Here is a 24,288-nt window from a genome sequence, read left to right on the forward strand (position 1 = left end):
TTTGGTACAATGATTATTTATTGTCTTAATTTGGGACTTTTGCTTCAGGAACTGGCTGGGACAAAATAAACTTTCTTTTTAAACCTCTTTACAATAAACAAAAGTGGCGTCAGACTCTTTACTTTCCCAAATACACAATATTTACAATATATTTACAACCAACCAAACGAAATTGAAAGGGCAATCCAAAATCAGTGTCAGAAAACAGGGAAAGGGGTCAAATATGGCAACAAAGTTCCTCAGATACAAACAATATTCAATTCAAACAAACAAGCAATACTCACAGTCTCTAATACTCTTAAAACATTCAAACTCTGCACGATACAATCAATAACTCTGTCTGCTCAAAACACAAGATCTCTCTGTAGAAGAAGTGATGACGTGCTTTCTAAAGTTCTGTGCACCAATCAGGACATAGTATCGATCAGTCTGCAGGAACCAATCAAATGACGTTCCTAGAAAGAGACACACAAGACAACAGAAATATAACAAAACACAAACCATAGGGTCGTGATATGTCACACTGAGGAAAGCGGCATTTTCTTTTCAGAATGAGTTTTCAAATGCCGTTTTAGGTCTGTGTGATATGTAAAACTCTTCTCACACTGAAGACACTTGTAAGGCTTCTCTCCAGTGTGAACTCTCATGTGAATCTTAAGGTTTCCTTTAACCGTGAAGCTCTTTCCACACTGTGGACAAGTGAAAGGCTTCTCTCCAGTGTGAATTCTCATGTGATCCTCAAGGTTTGCTTTGTTTGTTAAACTCTTTCCACACTGATGGCATATGTAAGGCTTCACTACGGTGTGAATTTTTACATGATTCTTAAGGTGATTCCTGTCTGTGAAACTCCTTTCGCACTGATGACATGTAAAGCAGTTCTCTCCTGAGTGAATCTTCATGTGATGATTAAGGCTTTCTTTATATCTGAAACTCTTTCCACACTGATCACAAACAAACAGCTTCTCTCCCTTGTGAATTGTCATGTGAGTCTTAAAACTTTCTTTTCGTGTGAAGCTCTTCCCACACTGTTGGCAGGTGTAAGGCTTCTCTCCAGTGTGATTTCTCATGTGGACATTAAGGTCTCTTTTCTGTTTAAAACTCTTTCCACACTGAGGGCATATGAATGGTTTATCTCCGGTGTGAACACTCATGTGAGCCTCAAAACTTTCTTTTCGTGTGAAGCTCTTCCCACACTGTAGGCAGGTGTAAGGCTTCTCTCCAGTGTGATTTCTTATGTGGGCATTAAGGTCTCTTTTCCGTTTAAAACTCTTTTCACACTGAGAGCATATGAATGGCTTCTCTCCGGTGTGAACTCTCATGTGAATTTTAAGATTTCCTTGTAGTGAGAAGCTCTTTCCACACTGTTGGCAGGTGTGAGGCTTCTCTCCAGTGTGAACTCTTAAATGGCCATTAAGGGTTTTCTTCTGTGTAAATCTCTTTCCACACTGAGGGCATATGAACGGTTTCTCTCCAGTATGGATTTTCAAGTGGATTTTAAGGCTTTCTTTTCGATTGAAACTCTTTCCACACTGTTGGCAGGTAAAAGGGCTCTCTTCAGTGTGAACTCTAATCTGAAGGTTATTAGTTCCTGTTTTTTGAGTCTGTGAGTAACAAATAGATTTCTCCCCAGTCATGAAATCATGACATTTCTCATACAGATTTTTCTCTTCCATTTCATTCACTTCTTGACTCTCCTGTTTCAGCTCCATCAAGTCTAGGGTGAAAAAACAACAAAAACAAGTTAACACCATTTAGACATGTAAAACATCAAATCCAACAACATGTATGATTTATTCTATACCCACTAAACAAATGAAAAAGGTTTAACACAGAGGTGACGACCACTGTGTAAAGCATAAATGAAAAATCTAAATGGGTAAAAACTCAGGTTAAAGTATGGGGTCTGGAAATGGCAAGCAGACGTTTCCTACTGCAGAGGACTTGGATAGTCCCATTTACCAGTAAATGAAAAGAAAACATGGAAATAGAGCAATAGCTGGAGTACTAGATTGGCAAGAAAATTATGGTTTTCCAGCAAAGGGTACACTGAGTGTGACCATGTTAAATAAGGTTAAAGAAAGTATGGAAAAGCATGAAGAGAAATTGAAAAGTAAAAAGAAGAAAGACTGACAAAATATGAATTTCAGATATACAAAAAAGCATTAAACGTTAGGGGTGTAACGATTCATCAACTACATCGATGTATCGATTTATATTCCTACGATCCAACTGGATCGATCTGTGCTCGGCAAGTTGGCCTTCCGGACGACATGTATCGATCTAATATCGTTTTAAAAGGTAATGAATCGATTGTATCGATACTAGGAAATAGCGCATTGGATTTAAACACGTTAGACTTTATTTGGATGTTTTTTTTATTTTTTTGCACATTTAATGATAAAGGCGTTAAACGTGACTCGATTCAGTCTGCCTATCTGTGTCGTCGTCGCCATGCGTGACGCGCCAGCAGCAGCTGAAAGACAACAAGAGGCGCAAAGTCTCTCACCTCAGAAAAACAGATTTTCCTGTCCTCTCAGACGCTATAGGGATCTCCCAGTCACGTGACCCCTAGCCGCGTGTCAGCCATTTTGACGGAATACTATTGCACAAGCGCACATACATGAGAATGCGGATTATCACGTTTTATGGCTGCGAATTGATTAAAATAATGAATAATGGTCACTGTATAATTATCTTGAGCCTGCTGAAATGTTCCTATAAATATATTTTCTTTCCAACTGTGCAATCTTAATAATAAATAGGCTAAATATATTTATCCACTAAGCTGCAGCAGTCCTATGCTCGTCTTCCCATTAAGTTTTTTTTCTCTTTCTGACATTTCATACCTGTTGTTAAATTTTTTTATTAAATTGACTATAAAAAGATTGCTTGTGTGTGCTGGTGTTCATTCCAGTCTTTTAAAATAGTTGAACGAATGAATGCTCGCGAGGTGCCTGTAACGATTTTAAATAGGCTAACGTTAGGCTATTTAATCAATAATGTACACAGGGTAGAGGAGAACGACAGTCAACTACTTTGAATATTATAGCATTTTGGGCATAAACATGTAAATAGTGAAAAGACTGACATTGAAAAATGGCACAGAATGATTAAAATTTAATATTTAAATATTTAATCCAAATAAATAAATGTTCGTGGTTTGCACTGATGTTATTCATTTGTTCTCACACACTTCAGCGTCGCGGTCACTGGCCACTATCTATTATTAGCGCAGCGGCCGTCAGCTAACTCTTCACGTCATGTCATCATAAAAAGAAATATACAAGAGGAAGATAAAATAATTAGGAATCATAGATCCATATGAAGCACCACGAGTTCTTTTTACAGGCATTAAATGTGTAGAAAAACTTCCTGACATTGAGTTCGGTGACATTTACAGCTACCTTATTCACTTCCCATCACGCTACACCGGAGCTTCATTAAAAGCATACAAAAGCTTAGCAGGCTATCGGTATCACGAGTCCGGATGGGTCAGCAACTCTTTGATTTGGACGCCAGCGGGGAAGGATTTTTCAATCATCTCCGCAAAGGTTGGTAAATAGATGAATATTTCGCGACGAGCTGTATTATTACCAGCGGTTTAGCATTTTCTATTCCGTCAAGATGGCTGCTCCAAATGGCGTGACGTCACGCGGGACGTCCCTATACTGCAGGAGCGCGCACTCTTCAACTGCACGCGCAAATGCGGCGGAGCGCGCTGTATCACTTCACTAAAGTCATACGAGAATGCAACGTCGTAAATTAGTAAGTTAAGAAATAAAAGTAAAATACCAATAAATTACGTTATTGGTACGCCATGTGTGTTGCTATTTATCAGGAGCAGTTTCCATGTTTCTTTACCAGTGCTTCTAAGTATTGTGTATCACCATGGTAGCCTAATTGTTGTTTGTTTCCATAACAAAATGCCACTTACTGGTTATTTTGTATATTTTTATATGACTGTGGTGGCTCATACCAAGATTGTATTAAAGGTGCCCTAGAATGTGAAATTGAATTTATCTTGGCATAGTTAAATAACAAGAGTTCAGTACATGGACATGACATACAGTGAGTCTCAAACACCATAGTTTTCTCTTTCTTATTTAAATCTCGTTTTTGAAAAACACCCCTGAAAAACAGGCGAATCTCCACATAACACCAACTGTGACGCAACAGTTGGGATCATTAATATGTACGCCTCCAAAAATTTGCATATGCTAGCCCATGCTCAGTGCCAGGCGAAACTGCACAGCCGAATCATCAGAAGTTCTGCAGGTGAAGAAACAAGCAGGAGGAGGATCACAGGGAAAATGGCAGATCTATCTATAATCTATCTATATATAATCGGATACCGCTACAGTTTAATTCGAAGTTGTTAGTTGCTCTGCCCATTTCACCGCGGACTTTTTTTCTAACCTGGAACAATATCAAGCAGCCAGGCTTCTCTCGGCGTCTCATACTGACGAAGGGGGCAATTTCAACTAACGTTATATTCCCGCAAGCGGTAAGTAGTGATTTTACTAACGGTAATTTACACTGTGTTATTTAGATCCAGCGCGATATTGTTTTTTTACTCGAGAGACATCGTGGCTTGCAAACGAGCGAACGAAGCATGGCAGTTGCTCAGTGTTTGGATGTACAAATGAACACAAACATATATTTTTTAGCTCCTTCATCCGAGCCTCTGGAGAACCAGTGGGTTATGTGAATTTCTGATGTGTAATTGTTCAAATTCAGACAGATAATCTTTCTCTCAAAGTCGTTCAACACTATTTATGCATCAGTAAATCGCGTTGCAGTGATAAGATCTTCATTCACGCAATCAACAGACTGTCATCTGCTCAATGCTCACTGCAACCTTTTATGTGACGGGAATAGATCTAAATACTTAAAAAAACTTCTCACGATTTATTAATCCCGATAGCTGTAATAGTAAAAACGTATAAAAGCTGTAATAGTAAAAGTTTTCCTGATAGCTCTACATTTAATGCCAGATATTTCTTATGCAAGCATGTCAGCCAATCACAGCAGAGGGCGTTTACACTGAAGTCTCACAGCAGACACGCCCCTTCAAACTGAGTGTTCAAATCAAAGGATAAAATCAGGCTAGGAAATATGCCTTTTATTTCTAAATTATAACAAATTATAATTATGCAGTGTGTGATCTAAAAAACATACTAACATTATAAGGGCACACTAGGAAACATTATAAAATAATAAAATAATCCATTCTAGGGCACCTTTAACAAAAACTAGTTTGGGACTGCTATTTAATAGCTTAACCTTGCAGTGCCTACTGTCTATCAGTATTTGTCATATTCTTAATTATTTTTTTGTTAAGTAAAGGGGGACAGAACTTGTGTGTCAACAATTTTTGTGTAAACAAATGTATTATAATAGGCTTATATAATTCCTAAAAAGGTGGGTCGCGGCTTGATGACCATGGGGAAATGTGGGTCCCATAGCCAAACTATTCAAAACATCATTCAATGTTGTGATAATCGTAATTATTAAATCACAATTACAATTTCAAGGGAATAATCAACAATTATCATTTTTGTCATAATCGTTCAGTCCTACCTATTAAAATAAAATGTGAATGCATTTGACATTAATTTGTGTTTTACTTGTTTGTTTATATCCATAATTAATTGATACCTGATTCACTTACAAGAATTTTTGGCTAAAAAGTCACTGAATCGATTTCAAGTCACTGAATCGTTTCGGATCGATCTAAATGAACCAATATCGTCCTTGAATTGTATCGACAACCATGAATCGTGAATCGAATCGAATCGTTGTTAAAACGAATCGTTACACCCCTATTAAACGTGGTTAGAAGAAGCAGAAGAATGCGAAAGAAAATGTACAGGGAAAAGCTCCCACATTGTCTGAAAAAGACAACAGATACTGCTAAGTGTTCTCCATGTCCCCATGCAACATTGCAGTGTGTGAAGGTGTACCACAATTTCGACTCCTGCCCCAGTGCACAGTCACCTCCAAGAGTTTCAGGATCACCGCCAAATTATGTCTAGTCCCAGGGGGCCTCAGAGTTTCTTAAGAAAAACCTAAGGAAAAATCTACTCGAGCCTCGTTCACCAAGATTGCCAAAGGAGGACGATGATGAGAAACATTAAGATGAAAAACATTAGGATGAAGAGCCAGATGAGCAGAAACCCATATTCCAGATGCCAATGGTGGAGGTCTCAGGATCAGCAGGAGCTATGCTGGTGTTTTGACCATGGTCCGAAATGGACCTGAAAGAAGCAATGATTCATCTCTCTGACCTCAGAAAGTCAGGTGACAAGTTTTCTGCAGAGCTTCTCCTATTTCCCAACAACAGACTTGAGAAGAAGCAATGTTGACTGGACGGATGCCTAAAATGCAGTGTACAGACAACACGTCCAAGACCTGTGTACTTGCATCAGGGAAGCATTCCCTGCAAAGATAGATCCTGCAAAGATAAGCACCTGCAAGCAGAATGAAGACGAAATGGGGAAAGAGTATGCCCGATTAAATGAGGGGTTCAATCGACACAGTGGAATGCCAGAACCAGATCAATGAGGTAAGGCAGTAGGTAGGGATGGGACGGTGTGAAAATTTAATATCACGATTATAGTGACCAAAATTATCGCGATTATCAATATTATCACGGTTTTGTTAAAACGAGATGAAAGTGTTCAAAAAGAGTTGATGCTCACACTGAAGACATTTCAACAAGTTTTATATTTGAAAATCAACAAACAACAAATAAAACAAGCAGCTCTATGCACTTTTTAAAGCAAGATTCTATTCTGTGGCATTTCCTTCCTTATAATGACGGTCGTCAATAGCAACGCAGTATAACACCGCGCACATCCATTGTAACGGCCACCTAGTGTTAAGTAGTGTTCATGACATGAATGTTGATGTGCCTTTAAGATAACTTCTTCTATGGCGTACGTTATTGTATGTATGCTGTTTTTATGTGAGCGCGCACGCACAGTGAGAGTGAGATTGCTCGCGCAAAGAGGAAGATGACCGCTCTACTGCTGACCGTTGTTTTATTATATGTTTACTTCCACTTTGATTTGTAGCGTGTTTTAGAGTGTTTTCTTTTCCCTTTTAACATTCACTCTTCGACATGTATGTGAAGAGTGTGCTTAACTGAGAGAAAACATATATAAAAGTCTTGTGGAACTACTAGTTCATTTGCACTGTCTTCTATTCTTCATCTGGGCAGACTTCAAACTCTCTGACAGACGTTACACCATGTAACTTATCACAATGGACACTCTCGTTTCATTCAAATACAACTTTGCCATCTTGCGTCTCCGTTTTTAATTGTACTGCTATTGAAAATTAAATCAGAGTTGATTTATTGTTTACAGAGTTTGATAATATTGTTGTGATCAACTTGTCTGAACGATTGTTTTGTAAGCTGTACATAATGGATTTATAAACGGGTAAGATTTAAAACATTAATCTCAATTCAATGTCCCCATAATTATGTGGTAAAAAAAAAAATCGGTGTAATAAGTGTATAATGAATAACGTTATAAATTATTATCCCTTAAATGTCACTCTTAATAGTCTTGTTTGAACTTGTTCGTTCGTCTTTGGCTCAAAGCTACTTGCTGCAAACTTTTCTTTGCGGAAGCTTCACATTTATTTCAAGTGATTGATATAAAATAGTTCAACTTAAAACAACATTTTATGCCCAATCATTTCCCAGACGTAGTTTTGGTATTGAGGTCAAAGTTAACTTGCCTTGCGTTCGCTATACAACAGTGGGTAATGGTCACACAAGACTCGGCAGATCCCTATTGAAGCGACTTTTTCTTGTGCATGTTCTGCTGACAGGGTGACCATCCTCGATTAAGTTTCCCTCAGGACTTTTGTTAAAGCCAAAATATGACCACACCTCAGAATTGGTTCTCTTAAAAGGCTGAAAAATCTCCCGATCTAAGAAAAATCTTATACTGTCTATGTCCCGAGCACGGTCACTGCCTTCCGCAATTCTTTCTTGAATAAAAAACAACAACATTGCGCGCTGCGCCTGTGTCAGACTGTTGCTGGCTGAACAGGATCTAAAATCGCGATAATCAAACACGGTTTTAATGATAATTAAATTTTAAACGATATTACTAACCGTCAGTACATTTTATCGTGGTTTATAGTGAAACCGGTAATCGTCCCATCCCTAGCAGTAGGTCTGTGGGGATCTCACATGTGCAACAGCTTTCTCAATGCTTGAGACTAGAACTGTCAGCAGCTTTGAAACCAAGCTGTGTCAGATGGGACAGAAGGAAAAACTAAAGAAAAAGTAAAAACTAAACTAAAGAAAAACTAAAGAACTGTGTTTTGGGTGCCTGAAAATGCAAACTTTTGAAAACTGGTTTCAAAGTGGAAGTTTAGACCGGTCTCCGTATAAACAACAAAATGCGAATCTCTAAAGACGATGACGTCATGCACGTGTGTATTACGTGTTCAGTCTGTAGTGTTTCATTGCCATCTAATTGTCTGGCAGCAGAATAAAGCGTTTGTAGTAGTTTTCGTGGATCCATGTGAATGGGGATCGTTTTGACAATGGTGTCGTCTGTACGAGGAAAACTCAAAGGAAAAACTTTGTTTTAGGCATATCGTTGTCGTGTAAACGTACCCTGAAGCACATGAAACCAACACACAGAAATGAAGTTAACACAAGACACAACATAATCCTGACAGTACTCCCCCCTCCCGTGATACACGACCTCGTGCCGAATGTAAAAGTCCAACTGTGGCGGGAGGGAGGGGGTTTTGGAGGAGGATGAGGAGAGGCTGAAGATGGACAGGAGACAGAGAGGAATGCCAAAGCGGAACTGGTGGACAGAGGAGCCAAGGTCTGAGTCTGAGTCTGAGTCTAAACATCCTACTGGGACATCGCAGGCTTGGAGGGCCGAGGTGATATCGTCGGCTCGCGAGACCAAGGTGGAGGCGGGGGCCTGGCAGAATGGGGCGACACCGGTGGGAGCAAGGACCGTGGTGGAACCGGAGGGAAGGTGGATCCCAGTGAAACTGGAGGGGTGAAGGATTGAGGCGCAGCCGGAGGCCCATAAGTCCGCAGCGAAACCAGGGTGACGAGAGACCAAGGTGGAGCTGGAGGGATGAGGGAGCCTGGTGGAGCCTTAGTGATGGCAGACCACGGCGGCGCTGAGGGAGCGCAGAGCCAAGGTGGATCCGAAGTGCTGACAGTTCGAGGTGGAGAAGGTGTAGCCAGGGGAGCCAATGAGCTGGTGGGGATCAGCGGCGAGGACAGAATTGAGAAGCTATGAGACACCAGTGGGGCAGGTAAGTCCGGGAATATGATGGATTCAGTGCAGATGATGGTGACTATGGGGTGGGCAGGATATTGTGTGGGATCGCGTCATCCATGATAGAGAATGTAGTAGACTGGAGAGGGATGAGCTCAGTGCTAAAGTTGATGAGCAAGCGCTCAATAAAATAATGGCCATGGATGAATCTGGCTAACTATCCTGGCCTGGGTTATTGTTGTGGCAGAAAGAAACAGTGCCACACCTGCGCAGCGCATTATGTGGGAAGGCAGAGAGGAAGCAAGCTTGCCCTGTCCACCCCACACTTAACTTTTTTATTTTACAGCATGTTATGATGAATTCACTAGAACATAACGGATTCTGTTCCAATTGTAGACAATATTTTCTAGTTACTGTTAACATTAAACATTTCCAAAGGTCATACAGGACGACCAGCGAGATAAGCAGATTAATTAATCATGTTTTGCTGGATTTTCTTCACGTAATAGACTTAGTTGTTTAGTTGGATTAACAGTGTTGTTCATCATTATGCACAATGGTGGTGGTGGTACAAAGGGGTGGCACAAAGGGGTGGTGGTGGCGCAATGGATAAGACACATGCCTTTGGTGTGAGAGACCCGGGTTCGAATCCACTGTGAGACACCAATGTGTCCCTGAGCAAGACACTTAACCCCTAGTTGCTCCAGAGGCGTGCGACCTCTGACATATATAGCAATTGTAAGTCGCTTTGTATAAAAGCGTCAGCTAAATGAATAAATGTAAATGTAAATGTAAATGTAGACTTAAAATACTCCCTTATGGTCATACAGATCAAATAAATATGACTGTAAAAGGTCTACTTTTGTATGTGTCCACTTACAATCAAAACAAAACATTGTGCTTTTGTAAAATGAAGAAAATAAACAGGGTGTACTTTCTGCCTCTCCGTCTCCGTGAATTTTTTTTCTGGAGCACGTCTATAAACTGAAACAAAACTCTGTGAATACTTGTCATACAGACATGAGCAATATATCTTTATAAACATTTAAGTGAATTTTAAATCATCTAATTCAAAATAAAAACAAATATCCTCTGTTTAAGTAAATCGTATGAAAACAACGAGAGGAACAGTTTCTCAAGCGTCTGCTCATTATCTCAAATGTGACCACACCCACGCGCGCACAACGATTCACAAGCTAATCGTCCACGTGAAGGAACACAATCCTGTAAACGCCCCATCTCCTCAAAATTAAGCATCAAACTTCATCATTCCTCTGCTTTTCACACTGTGAGTTTACCTTGGATTTACCTCAGAACAATGTTGTTTTCGTCAACGATGACGATAACGAAATGATTTCGTTGACGCACCTTTTTTTTATGACGATAACGCGACGATGACTAGCTAAAAATGGCTCTAAGGTGACTAAAACATGACGAGACGTTTTCGAGTTTTCGTTGACGAGACGAGACGGAACGAAAATGATTATAAGTCTGACGTTCACAATGCATGTCATTTCTGCCTAATTTGCGTAAAATCTGTCTGTTTTGAGCTAAAAAAAAAAGTATCAGCAATGCTGCCGCTTCCTATCCTTGTTTTGGGTAGGCCTACGCCCACCACCCTGCTGCCGCCATGCCGCGCATCAGATTCCACACAACAACAACACACCTGCGGCTGCGGCTAGTCACTCGCCACACATCTTCGATATGAGGCGCCGGACTGGACAAAAGCGAAACGAACTGCGCGAGCGAGCGACAGTGCGCGAGAGAGACCGAAAGTGCGCGAGAGAGACCGAGTGTGTCTGCGCGCGAGAGAGACCGAGTGTGTCCGAGCATTAGTTTAGTGGGCTAATTGGTACAAAGTAATATATAATTATTATATAACTTAGATTATAACATAAATTATTATTTAACTAATTATATAATAAAGCCACAATTGCCAAAGTAAGAATGTTTTTATTCCTGGCTTTTTTTTTTTGGAGTAAAACAGTGATTCCACTGTTACCACTTTATCTGTGTGTAATGTTGTAGTAGCTCAAAGTTTTTTGCTGTTTAAACTGTGTAAACCATTCCTTTATTACTGTGATTACTGGTGAAAATAGCCAATGTGCTGAAATTTTAGAAGAGCATCAATTCATGGAAAAAATATAACTTGAAATATGGGGATAAAAGGTTTCTGCCCAATGCGACAATGAAGTAGCCTACAGCTTGGCAGCACTGCATCTCCATCAATGAGAAAGTCTAGTTTATTATGCAAAGGTTTTAAGGTTAAAGGCAGGGTAGGTAAAAAATGTATTAAAAACTTTCTTCCAAATTTGTTTAAACTTTATATATATATCAATGCATAATTAAAATGTAAGAACTCTGATAAAAAGAGTATAAAAATTGATTGACTCTAGACTGTTTAATCTGTATTAAACACAGCTCATTATTTCCATTCGGGACGAAACATAGGATTGGCTTAGGCGGCTGTCACTCTCTCGCAACCATGGCAACCACCCATTTGCCACACAGAACCTGCCCACTTGCGCGTACCCGTTTGATTTGAGGAATTCAAGAGGCACCTAGGAATACCAAAACAATGGCAGAGAAAGAGCAAGCAAAATTCACAGTACCGGCCTATGCAGTTAGTGAAGGCAAACCAGGCAAAAAAAGGAAGACAGTAACAGTACAAGAAAAGGCATTGAACAAAAAGTCTTTGGATAAACAAAGAAATAAAACGCGAGTTAATATCGGCGTGGCTTTCCAGCGATGGCGAGAACTGAGGGACCTCAAGGGGCTGAAAAGTGACTCCTCGATGGCTTTATTTCTGCTGGACAGGTAAATCTTTCTTTTTGTATTTTGATCATACATATTTTTTTGTTTATTTTTTCATGAAGCATGTGTCATTAGCACACGTAGCTGCGTAATATAGGCTAGCTAACATAACATTACTTAGCGAGCTGTAGTAGAGATAATCTATAATCTATCGTAGTATAATCTATTGGTCTAGCTCAAGATGATAGCTATAGTGTTGAATTGTGCATAATTTTGCTTTAGATAACTAAATACATGTTTAACAGATAGTAGGCCTAAGTTTACTCCGCATCTAGGATCTTTTCTTAGAACTATATTTACCCTCTGTCTAACTCTTTTACCATGTTCACCTGGAAGTTTACCTGCACGTTTTTTTCGCCTTTGTTTTGTTTTTATATTCTCTACCTATGTTTACTGATGTCTTTATCTTGTATCTGTGTGTGTCGTACACACTTTGTTGTATGTGTGTGTTATTATTTTGTGTTCCTCGCACCGACGATGCGGTACTTGTCTCTGGAGTGTAGTCCTCATCAGAGTCAACAATGCTTTCATCATGGAAACTCTTACATGCAGAACACCATATATGTTATGAATCTTACACGAAATTCATCTTCATCACAGTGTAAATGATGGTAATGGAAAAACGTGTATCATGCATTTTTAGCTTTGCCTTATAGATAACTAGCTCGTTAGCGAATCAAAAAATATATATTTTAAACTTTACCAATATCAATATGCTAGCTTGATAGTGAGTACTAAAATACATCTTATTTGTTTATATTCATAATGATAAAGTTCAACTTTTTTATTACATGTGATTCTGACATGATGTCACTGCATGCACTGCGCTCCTTCCTCTCCGCTCGTCTCAGGTAAACAATGCGTCTTCAGCTCAGCTGTCGGAGTCGCACGTTCATGTGTTTTGGGGGCGTGGCTTTGGAAGGAGCCCAGAAAGGAGGGGGTGGAGTGAATGGAAATAATGAGCTGTCTTTAAAACAGTCGTGAGAGGTCTACAGACACTCGATTTTTATACTTTCTTTTTCAGAGTACTTAGATTTTAATTATGCATTGATATATATATATAAAGTTTAAACAAATTTGGAAGAAAGTTTTTTTATACATTTTTTACCAACCCTGCCTTTAACTGTTGTTTTATGAATTGCAACACTTGCTACAACCTGTCAAACCTAAGCCCATTTCCAATACTTTTTAACCTAAATTAATTTGTTAAAGACTACTTTTTTTTTCTTTTTTTTACTAAAATTGACTAAAACTTGACTAAAACCTTTTTGCGTTTTCGTCGACTAAAACCTTTTTGTGTTTTCGTCGACTAAAACTTGACTAAAACTATCAAGTTTATAAGTGACTAAAATGTGACAAACTAAAAAGCATTTTCGTCCAAAAGACTAAGACTAAAACTAAAAGGGCTGCCAAAAACAACACTGCCTCAGAAGAAGAACGTTATTGAAGATAAGATTTTTAAGGTAAGAAATTTATTCTCACTTATATTAATTAGTGTTTTATTGTTGCATAAACTTCACATTGTACTAGTTGAACTGGTGCCAGACTAAAATGTATGAAATCGACAGAAACATGTTGAAATATGAACCATAGACAGGTAAGCAACCTTTAAATGCTAAATAAATATACGACACAAGGATGTTTTTATGCTCTATAATATAATAAAACACAGCATGATATAAAAGCTAGTATGAGTGTTTACACTAACATGATGAATATTATAATGTTTAGACCAGTGTTTACTGTTAATTATTGTGTTCTTGGATATCTGCTCAAATGTAGATGTTTATAATGTGTTAACAATAATGTTTCATAGTGATGAGCAGCTTGATAGCTTCAGTAAATGGCCATTTGAAAGCAAAATGCGCCAAACATTAGGCTCCATGTTTTTACTCCAATCTCATTTCATAAGGTCATAACGAATGAAAAAAATTTGAAGTAACATGATAATCCATTTATTTTTTTCTAGTGTAGTGTACTGAAGTGTTCCTCTCTAATGATTTATAGTTGTAGGCCGCCTGCTTTTCTCCCCTCCAATATTAAAGTGTTCTGTAAAGTAAAAAATATCATTGTTTTTATTATTTTATGCAGCCCTACATGTAATATGTCTACAAGGCACAACAAACCTGGTGTTCTTTATATATATATTTTTTCAAACGCATTGTGAGAGCGGCAGGAATGAAAGGCTGTATGTTGTATTAAAACCATTTGTATTTTAAAACCACATACTGTATACATGCGTGTAGGTTGCGTGGGTCTCCACATAAACTGTTATCATTTGCATGCATGGATAATGCACCAGGCTGGTAGCACCCTCTGGAGTCATTTGTAATAATACATAATGTACAAAAGTTGATTGTCTATATTATGGATATTATATTATGTATTTTAACAGTGTTGTTCTATAAAACCATATGATTACTTGCTTCTGATACTTTATTTGACCCAAAGATTATTTCTTCATAGTTATAAGCAGAGCCATATAGAGAAAAGAGTTGCGACACTTCCATAGACCTTCGTTGTAATCAATGGCGGCGCTCGTAACCGCCTACTTCCGGGATTTGAAGATCGGAATAGTTCTAAACACTGTCATTTGGCCGTTGGACCCCATTCACTTACATTGCTCCGCGTCGAGTTGTTCCAGAGGTAAAGTTGCTGAAATATCGACCTCTTTTGAATTGTCAACTGTCTAAATTGTATCAGAGGCCCTTTGCGATGCTTATACTGGTCTTTATTTGTATATGCACAGCGTAATTATTTATATTTTATCTTGGTTGTTTCAACCAATTTTCAAGCACTGCATGCTAACTAGTTAGCTAGCGCAACTTCGTCAGCTGTGACAGTAACAGTTAAGAGTTCGGTAATGAATCGCTACCACCTTTATACCACCTTTATAGCAACTTTGATTTTATTTTTTTATTTTTTTAGGATTTAACTTTTCATTATGTGACGTGATGTTGACTGAGTTTGAGTGGTGAATGCTGCAGGTCGACTTGTTCCAGAGGTAACGTTTCTGAAATATCTCTTTTGAATTGTCAACTGCCTAACGTTATGTATCACATGCTCTTTGTGATGCTTATACTGGTCTTCATTTGTAGTTTGTAGCGTAGTTTATTTATATTTTATGTTGGTTGTTTCAACCAATTTTCAAGCACTTCCTGCTAGCAAGTTAGCTAGCTTGACTTCGTCAGCTGTGACAGTAACAGTTCGGTAATGAATCGCTACCACCTTTATAGCAACTTTGATTTGGTTGAATTTTTGGGATATAACGTTACTAACTTTTCATTATTTATGTGACCTGTTGGCTGTACATAATTTGTATCAGAGCCCGTCTCAGATAACGTTACTCATTTACTGTGAGGAAACTTTTTATTGTAATATCCAATAGTTTAATGATTGTTCTTTAAAATTATTAGTAGTCTTATAACAAACAGTAGACTACTAGACAGCCTACTCTACAGCAGTGAATATAGAATGAGCCTAAAACATGGTCATGCATTCAAAAAAAAAAAAAAAAAATTAAAACAAGAATTTTTTTAACAAAATAAACACTTTTTTTCAGCCTCATGTTAACAAAGGCTGCTGTGGTGGTGGTAGCTGACGATGGTGACAGCGGCTCCTGTTGGAGGTGAACGGCAGCTGGCGATGGTGGCTAATTATGTCTGCTGCTAGCAGTTGGTGCTGGTTGCTGCTGCTGCTGCTTGTCGGAGTGACAGCTGGCGGCAGCTGTTGAAATAAGTGGAGGCTGCTGCTGCTGGTGACTGGTACTGGCAACGGCTGCAGGTGATGACTGCTGAAAGAATAGGAGGTTGGAGGCTGCTGATGGTGGACTGGGAATGGACATGCCAATTACATCCATGGCAACGAGTAAGGTACTTGGCAGTTGCCTAGTTGTTATGACCTTCGGTGAAGAAATCTGTTTGGTCTTCTTTGCTTTCTTACTCTGACTCTTGCTGCCAAGATAACCTTTATATTTTTCCTTCCTCTCAGCCCTGATCCACTTTGATGCAATCCTTAACCTCAGCCTGATGTATGTGGAGATGATTTTTTTCTTCAGGTCATGGCATGAGGGAAGGTTGCTGTCCAGTAACATGGCCTCCTGTTCCAGTTGTGCCACTGCATTTGAAGACTCCATGAGGGAGTCACTCGTCTTCACTCGGAACAGCTGCTCCACGTTCTGAATGAGAGTAAAAACTTCCTCAGATGGACGGTAAAGTGCACCCCTTTTAAATTCTTTCAATTCCAGCAGAACAGCGCTTTCATTTTCACCACTGATGACATTTTGTACTAGTGTACACTGACATTTGTCACAAAGTGAGAAGCTGATGACTCTTTTCACAATGTATCCAGCCAGGTGGTATAGCACACAGGACTCTGTTTTGGTGATGTCAGGTGGTGTTGTCAGGTCCACCAGCTGCTCCACTCTTAGAACATCAGGAGGACAGCAGCTGCTATTCTGCGTGTCCAGGAAGTCGGCCAAGTGGTCCGAACCATCCTCCAGATAACTGCCAGTATGTACTGGTGATAGGAACTGGCCCACGGTGACAGCGCGCAGTGCATATTGGAACTCTACAGGTGTTGGGACAGAGTTCCTCACACGAATGGATGAAAACGTGTTTTCCAGGCAATCCTGGGTGAAGCGGCTTGTGAGCACAAATTTGTGCCCTTTACTCAACATGTCATGTTGGACCTCCAGGATTGTGGTTGTGGCCATCACCAGTCCTGTCTGAACTGGTTTCCAGCTGCCCTTGGGACCGATCTTCAGGCCCCGAAACAGATGAATGGAGTCGCGGAGGAAGCTGATGGCCTTATTATACTCCTCCATCTTAAAATGACTTAGGGCAGTAACAGCATTGCGTGATGACATGAGGTCAAACCAGTGGTCCACCTTCTCCAAAAACCATGAAGTGGTAAGGTAGGATTTTGGTCTATGCTCCTCTGCCACCATATACCTTAGAGCAGCACTAGTTGACTTGCTAAACACATGCATTGCTGAACTGACCTTCATCTTTTCAAAATGGCTAGGCTCCAGGATACCTCTAGACAACTTGGGTGCCAGCTTTAGGGCCATGCCCTCTTGGTACGATACCAGATCTTTCAGAGGGCCAACAGACACCTGACTGGACGGCAGCTTCTCCTTGTCCACCACATCTTGTGGTATGGTGATGACGTGACCATTGACTAAGGCACTCTTCAAGTTCTTTACCACGTGTGGCACGTCAGGCATGAAGTAGAGGCGCTGGTGTGGCTCCACAGGATGTACTATCCACGGCTTGGTATAGGTCACCCCAAAAGACTTCCACATTGCCCTATTGGGGCTCCCCATGTCAGTGGTGATGTTTACCACATGAAGCCCTATTGACGCCGCTGCTTCCAAGATGCTGAGTATTATGGGCTTGTACACTGCGCCATCAGTAGAATTACCGCTGTAATGGTAAGCCACAACCTGTTTCCACCGTGTGGTTGCACCAGCCAGCATGAACACTAAGGCATGAGTGGCCTGGCCTTTGTGGCCAGGTAATGTTGTGTTCCCAAACAGCCTCCCTGTTCCCAGATGCAGCTCAACGCTAGGGGTGATGGTCATTTCATCCAGGGTGAGCACACATTTCTTCTCCATTTCGTTCATGCCGTCTGCCTTCAGCCTCAGCATATCAAACACCTCCCGCAACACTCCTGGCTCCAGTTTAACATGCTGCATCCTCCTCTGAATGGTCCTGATGTCAGGCAGAGGCATATTCATGCCTTGGAGGGTTTTATATCCTGTAGTGCCACAGCAGAACCTAATTCTGATTGCTTTTTTCACAGTTTCTTTCCCCCACCTTATTCCCTGTTTTTTTGAATGCCCAAGTGCTCTAATTTGGTCTGTGTTGAAGATCGTTTTAAACTTTTGATTGATCAAATTTTGTTTTGTTTTTAATGCCAAATTAATCCGTTTCTGTTTTACCAGAGCCCTCTCTGCTCTCCTTCTGAGTAATCTCTCCATTCTCAGTTGCCTCATTAGATCCTCCATGTGAGCCCGATCATAACTGACCCTTGGCAGTCTGGACCCTGGAGCACCTGACCCTGGCAAACTGGCCTCTTCAATGCTGACCTCTGACTGACTGGCCCCTGTAAGTATGTTGACATTGGTTTCTCTCTCTCTGTCTGTTATGTCCCTTTCATTCCCTTGGATCTCCACCTCAATTTCTCCCTCAATCTCTGTAACAATAATAAGGTATTCTTGCTGTCATATGTATATGCTGCCTTCAGATTTGCACCTAGGGATGGGACAATTACCAGTTTCACTATTAACCATGATAAAACCATCACCCATTGTTGAATAGGGGTGTCGAAATGAATAGTTTTTATGATGCATTGCGATGCAGATGACTTTTCTGACGTCATTTGACACGTACGTGCTTTCTTGCAGTAGCATACAATGGCAGAGGGAAGGGAGACGCGAGTGAGAGTGATAAAAATGCTCCAACTACTTTAAAAGCCTACATCTGGGCACATTTTGGCTTTGATGAACAACCTGGTAAGCTAAGCATGAACTGTACTCTCATGTCACGCACAAATAAAGTATGCATTAACTTGATAAGCCACGTTAGCAGTTTTCGCCACGTTAGCCGTTAAAGCCTGGCAGAGTCTGACTGCTTTAAGCGGATGAGCTCCAACGTCACCCGATCCGCAAATCATTCACCCGACCCACCCTAATAATTTTCTCTGATTTAAGTATCCGCACCCGATGGTCAAATTACAATTATTCTGTGTTGTTACACGTGATTATAAATGGATGATAGTCACCTTCCAGAGCGGACTGGATTAATCTTTAATGGTTACATAATACACTGATTAATGAGTTCTGTTTTTAAATGAAAATTTCTTTAAATTTTTTTTTATATTTGACAGATTTTCCTTTTCTTAATGGCATAAACAAGATTTACTCCCTTGAAACTTAAACTGGAATGTCACTGTTTCTGTCCCTGCAACTTCCTGAACTGGCACGCACACATCACTGTTGAAGTACAATTTATCCATTTTGTACAGCGTACAAAACAATCATCCAGACAAGAATAATTGCAGCAATATTATCAAACTATAATGCGTTGCTATTGACGACGGTCATAAGGAAGGAAATGCCACAGAATTTAATATTTCTTTAAATTAAGTGCATATTTGCTTGTTTTATTAGTTGTTTGTTGATTTTTAAATAAAAAAAACTTGCTGAAATGTTTTCAGTGTGAGCATGAACTCTTTTTACACTTTCATGTCGTTACAACAAAACCGTGATATTGATAATCATGATATTTTTGGTCACAATAATCATGATATTGATATTTTTGGTCACAATAATTATGATATAACATTTTCATACTGTCCCATCCCTATTTGCACCTATTGTCATTTAAGGGTACACTACACTCCTATAGTGACATCATTTAAGTTAATCTATTGCCACTGGTAAAGTTTGAAAAGATCTGTAGATCATCTACTGTTTTGAAGCTGTATGTAATCTGAAGGTTGCATTATCAGTGTAGTCTATCCTTAAATTATATAACATGGGAAACATTGTTAGCTGCGTATATCATACCGATGTTTAATGTGCCATAGGTGTGGTCATTATTTCTGCCATTAACAGCTTGAGGAATACTCCTTGCTGTGGCTTTCCTCCTTTTCCCTGGAGCACCTGACCCTGGCAAACTGGCCTCTTCAATGCTGACCTCTGACTGACTGGCCCCTGTAAGTATGTTGACATTGGTTTCTCTCTCTCTGTCTGTTATGTCCCTTTCATTCCCTTGGATCTCTGCTTCAATTTCTCCCTCAATCTCTGTAACAATAACAAGGTATTATTGATGTTATATGTATATGCTGCCTTCAGATTTGCACCTATTGTCATTTAAGGGTACACTACACTCCTATAGTGACATTAATCTAAATGAATATATTGCCAATGGTAAAGTATGAAGAAATCTGTAGATTATCTATATGTGGTGTATGAATCTTCTGGAAAATCCCTGAACTGTTTTGAAGCTGTATGTACTAATCTGAAGGGTGCATTATGAGTGTAGTCTATTCTTGAATTATATAACATGGGAAACATTGTTAGCTGCATATTTCATACCAATGTTTGATGTATCATAATAGGTGTGGTCATTATTCCTGACATTAACAGCTGGAGGCATTCTTCTTGACATGGCTTTCCTCCTTTTCGGCTTAGGCCGATGTATAAATACTGTTGGCACAGCATCTGGCCTCAACCTCAAATTTCCTCCTGATTTGTTGGCAATAAATTGGTCATCTTCAAAGTGTACCTGTAGGTAGGCTTAAAAAATCAGTTTCAACTGCACACTTTAAATGTTATTGAAGAGTAATAATTTTCTGCACTCGGAAATATGATGCCCTTTAAATTGTCATGTCACCTCTGTGAACATTACTTACATGACACAGTTTTCTGCTGTTGTTGTTGTCTTGTGTCACACACAGGTTTTGTCTTTTAACCATTGCCATCCACCTCTTCCTTCGCTCTATGTCCTTAGGGAAGCCATACATATGGAATCCCTTATTGGATTGATTAGAGCATCCAAATGCTGCACATCCAACCATGGTATGACCACTGATCTATTAAAATGTCAGGTGTTACCAATAGCCATCAGAACTCAGACATCATTGAAAATCACAGAGAGCGGGTGACAACTTCTCCCCAACCACTAATGTCCCTCTGACTTGGATTAGGTAAGAGGTCAGAGTATATGATCAAACCAGGATCCTCCTCTCTTGCTCTTCATGATGTTTTGAGGTCGCTTAGCCTGTTATAATGATTGCTGTTGTAGTAATGACACATGGTACAGTATGTTTGTGATGTTTCGAATATGTTGTTGACTGGGTTGTCCCAGGTATATAGCGCTACTTACTAAGTCCTCTTTTGAGTCTGCTTTTAACTGTATTCTCTCCCCTTATTGACCATTGTCCCCATTCTTACTGCTGTATAGGGCCCAGGAAAGCAGATGAGACAGAGGATGTCCCTTTCACAAAGGAACCCTTGTTGTTGTTTTTTTGTATTGATTTTTAAATGGTTAGGTTCTGGGATGCTCTAGAGTTCTGTAAATAGTAATTTTTATTTTTTGTAAATAGTTGTACAACTTAAAATGTTTGATAAATAAATGTCTTTCTCCTGACATAAGGGGACTATTTTTATTTTATTTCATGTATTGTTTTGTTGTGTAACACCCTCACTTCACCCTATTTTCTCTCCTTTTCTGTTCTGAGTTGCTCTATTAGATCCATATGGCCCCTGGCAGTCTGATCGCTGGATCACTCACCTCCCCCTGGCAAAGTGGGCTCTTCATTTTTATTTTTGAAAAATCTGTTTTTGTTGCCCTTGTTTTCAACAGCTGTTTCTTTAAATAGTTTTAATATTCATCATTTCAGACTCCCTCTCAGAAAGTTAAATACTTTTAATAATTTGAAACTCCATGTTTGCATCTGCCTTCAGCCTCAGCATATCAAACACCTCCCGCAACACTCCTGGCTCCAGTTTAACATGCTGCATCCTCCTCTGAATGGTCCTGATGTCAGGCAGAGGCATATTCATGGCTTGGAGGGTTTTATATCATGTAGTGCCACAATAGAACTATATTTGCATTTTTCTTGTTCACTCACACAAGCACGCATTTTTGTTGTTTGTCATTGTTTAATAAAAAAAAAAATTTATTTGAAAACCTTCATTTGTATCAGCCATGCTTAATTTATGTCACAAGTGCTGTATTGTAACAGACGTTTAAATGATTTATTAGTTAATTGCTTAAGTTACTTTGAGTTACAGCTATACCCTTACTCTTAGAAAAATCTTCACTCTACACTTAGCCTACTTATAAATCCAAACATAAAGCGTAAATTTGTTTTTAATCTGTTAAAGTTTTGATAATGTGTATGGCTTAATCATAAAATTATATTCTTAGTCTTAACATGATCATGTTTTACATTTGTGGTTCTGGGGTGGTCTCTTTCATCAGAAGAAATGAGCTAGCTTCTGTGACTTCAGAACGGACCGTCACGGCAAACCTCTGCGTGATCACGAAGGTAGGCTAATGGCTGGATCGGAATTTATATCAAAATCATGAGAATCAATAGCCTAATACAGGCCAGTTGTGCTAAATCATGAGACGTTTATTATCAGATTAATGATATGCCAAAGTTAAGTTGGAGCCGCTACAGCCAGTGCTATTACCCATGCGAACATGGACACTAAGCTTTTCCCTCCAAAAATATAACCTAAAACTTCTAAATAATGCAGTATTTTCGTTGTCACCCTGCCTCTCCAAATGCAAAACTGGCATTAAAAAAATGCAATACCAGCTGAAAAAGTACTTGGGTGTGTGTTTTATTTCATATTACCATTCAATAATGCAGTCGCTGCTGTCTGTCCCATAGAATAACATGACAGCCAGCGTATGTTTTAGAACTATTGGGGCTTACATGAACCACGTGACAGCCATAGCGGCGACATCAAAGAGTGTCGCAACTCTTTCTCTCTATGGCTCTGGTTATAAGTCATTATAGTCGCAATTGAGCGAGTACATGGTCAATCGGCGTCTGCCTACCTGCACTTTCATTAACTGCAGTGAAGTGAATCAGTGGTGAAGCGGGGGTTTGACGCCCATTAAAGTGAAAGCAGAATTTTGATGGACAAAATAAATATGATTTCCCACAAAAAGTGCTCAGAATTCACAGAATAAGCATGTCTAGTGTGTTTTAACAAGAACTGGAATATGTCAGAAGAGAAAATTAAGAATCAAAAATATTTATATTTATGTTTTTAATTATTCAGTTTGGGTGAAAGTATGGTGTATTATAAAAAAAACTAAAGTAAACTAGCCAGAAAATACGATATATAAAGGTTATTTTAGGCTATTATAGGCTCTAGCAAACCAAATCAAACTTTAATCCATAGAGTTTGCTTTCTTTATTGTTATTTCTAATTTAATTTGTGACACCAGTTGCATGTAATAAATCCATTAAAGAGACGCATGATGCAGAATGACTGAAGAAAGACTTTGAGAATGAAACTAACCTGTTTGTTCCTCAGTTTCTTCATGTTTGACTCTGAATGTTTCTTCAATCTTCACATCTTCACTCTCCTCTTTAATAAACGCCATCTTTATAATAGTGTGTCACGTGGATCTCAGTCGCTTCACCAGGAGTTTTTCTGTGTGTTTGGAGAATAGTTAACAGAAAGAAAAAAAAAAAAACATAAAGACCTTGCATCACAATAACTGTGTTGTGATTGTCACAACATTTGGTAACTAAACAGAATTCCAATCAATTTTAGTGACAACATGTTACAATAACTGGTACTGTTTTTATTAATGCTTGACAAAAATGTCATGAATTCATAAGCTTGTGATTCGATTGCGATTCAATATTCAATATCAATTCATCGTGATAAATATCAGGTAGAGTAGCTTCATGCTAATCTTTCTCAAGGACAAAATCTCTCAACTAAATCTGTAAACGTACAGGGAGCCTGTCAGCTGATACTATTATTATTAAAGGTTAAAATTAAAGGAATAGTTCACCCAAAAGTGAAAACTGTCATTATTTACTCTCTCAAGTTGTTCCAAGCCTGTGTGAATTTCTTTCCTCTGCTAAACAGAAGATGTTTTGAAGAATGCCGGTAACCACACAGTTGTGGGCCCCTTTGATTTCCATAGTATGGAAGACAATAAATACTGTGTGAGAATATGTGTGTGTGGCATGAGAACAGTGTGAAATGCCTGAGTCTCAGGCTGAATGCAAGAGAGTTGGCAGTCCTGTAAAAACTATGTTCATTACTGTTATTAGACACATTATAATGTTTCATTCAAAAATAATTATTTCATTTCAAAGTTCTCTATAAAATTGTACTGATGGGTTGAATTGATTTAAACACATTAAATGATAAAAACACAAACCTTTCTTCAGCAGAATCACAGATGCAGGAGCGGCGCAGCCTTATGACATCATGCCACCAAAATAAAAGTCCTTTTCACACGAAATAGAAATGTACATACAGAAAACACATTCAAATGATAAGATAAAGGATTGATTCAAAGGAAAAATCACAGATTCCCAAAGCTTTCAATACCACTGATATGTTTTTTTCAACAGCTTCTGACTTATTACTTAATATAATTGTACCAAATACTGAGTTTTTGTGATGTTCTCGATCATGAACAAAGTC

At 39.1% G+C, this 24,288-nt stretch overlaps 1 protein-coding gene and 1 long non-coding RNA gene across 3 annotated transcripts in view; one reads left to right on the forward strand and one right to left on the reverse strand.

The window, feature by feature from the left end:
* Positions 1–7,937, forward strand: part of LOC309497075 — a 77,508-nt gene extending 69,571 nt beyond the window's left edge. The window contains exon 3 of the long non-coding RNA XR_014205354.1: positions 6,571–7,937. This is a non-coding gene — a long non-coding RNA (uncharacterized lncRNA). The remainder of the gene's footprint in view (positions 1–6,570) is intronic.
* On the reverse strand, positions 1–24,090 carry LOC309497015 (uncharacterized protein). Of its 2 annotated transcripts, XM_082167261.1 has the most exons (3): positions 24,020–24,090; positions 23,140–23,274; positions 1–1,714 (listed from the first exon to the last, which is right to left on the reverse strand). In XM_082167261.1, the coding sequence occupies exons 2-3, from the start codon at positions 23,222–23,224 to the stop codon at positions 519–521; spliced, it is 1,281 nt and encodes a 426-aa protein (XP_082023387.1). In that variant the 5' UTR covers positions 23,225–23,274; positions 24,020–24,090; the 3' UTR covers positions 1–518. The 2 variants fall into 2 exon arrangements, with proteins under 2 accessions (XP_082023387.1, XP_082023388.1); XM_082167262.1 differs by lacking the exon at positions 24,020–24,090 and having other exon boundaries at positions 23,140–23,983.
* Between the last annotated feature and the right edge of the window lie 198 nt (positions 24,091–24,288).

The sequence above is a fragment of the Leuciscus leuciscus genome (genome assembly GCF_965113295.1).
Source record: "Leuciscus leuciscus genome assembly, chromosome: 4".
NCBI classification, from domain to species: domain Eukaryota; kingdom Metazoa; phylum Chordata; class Actinopteri; order Cypriniformes; family Leuciscidae; genus Leuciscus; species Leuciscus leuciscus.

Excerpts from the sequence above, each read along its gene's own strand:
- LOC309497015 (XM_082167261.1), bottom strand. The coding sequence starts at position 23,224 with ATGGCGTTTATTAAAGAGGAGAGTGAAGATGTGAAGATTGAAGAAACA. Across the intron at positions 1,715-23,139 it reads AGAAACTGAGGAACAAACAG|ACTTGATGGAGCTGAAACAG; the intron begins GTTAGTTTCATT and ends TTTTCACCCTAG.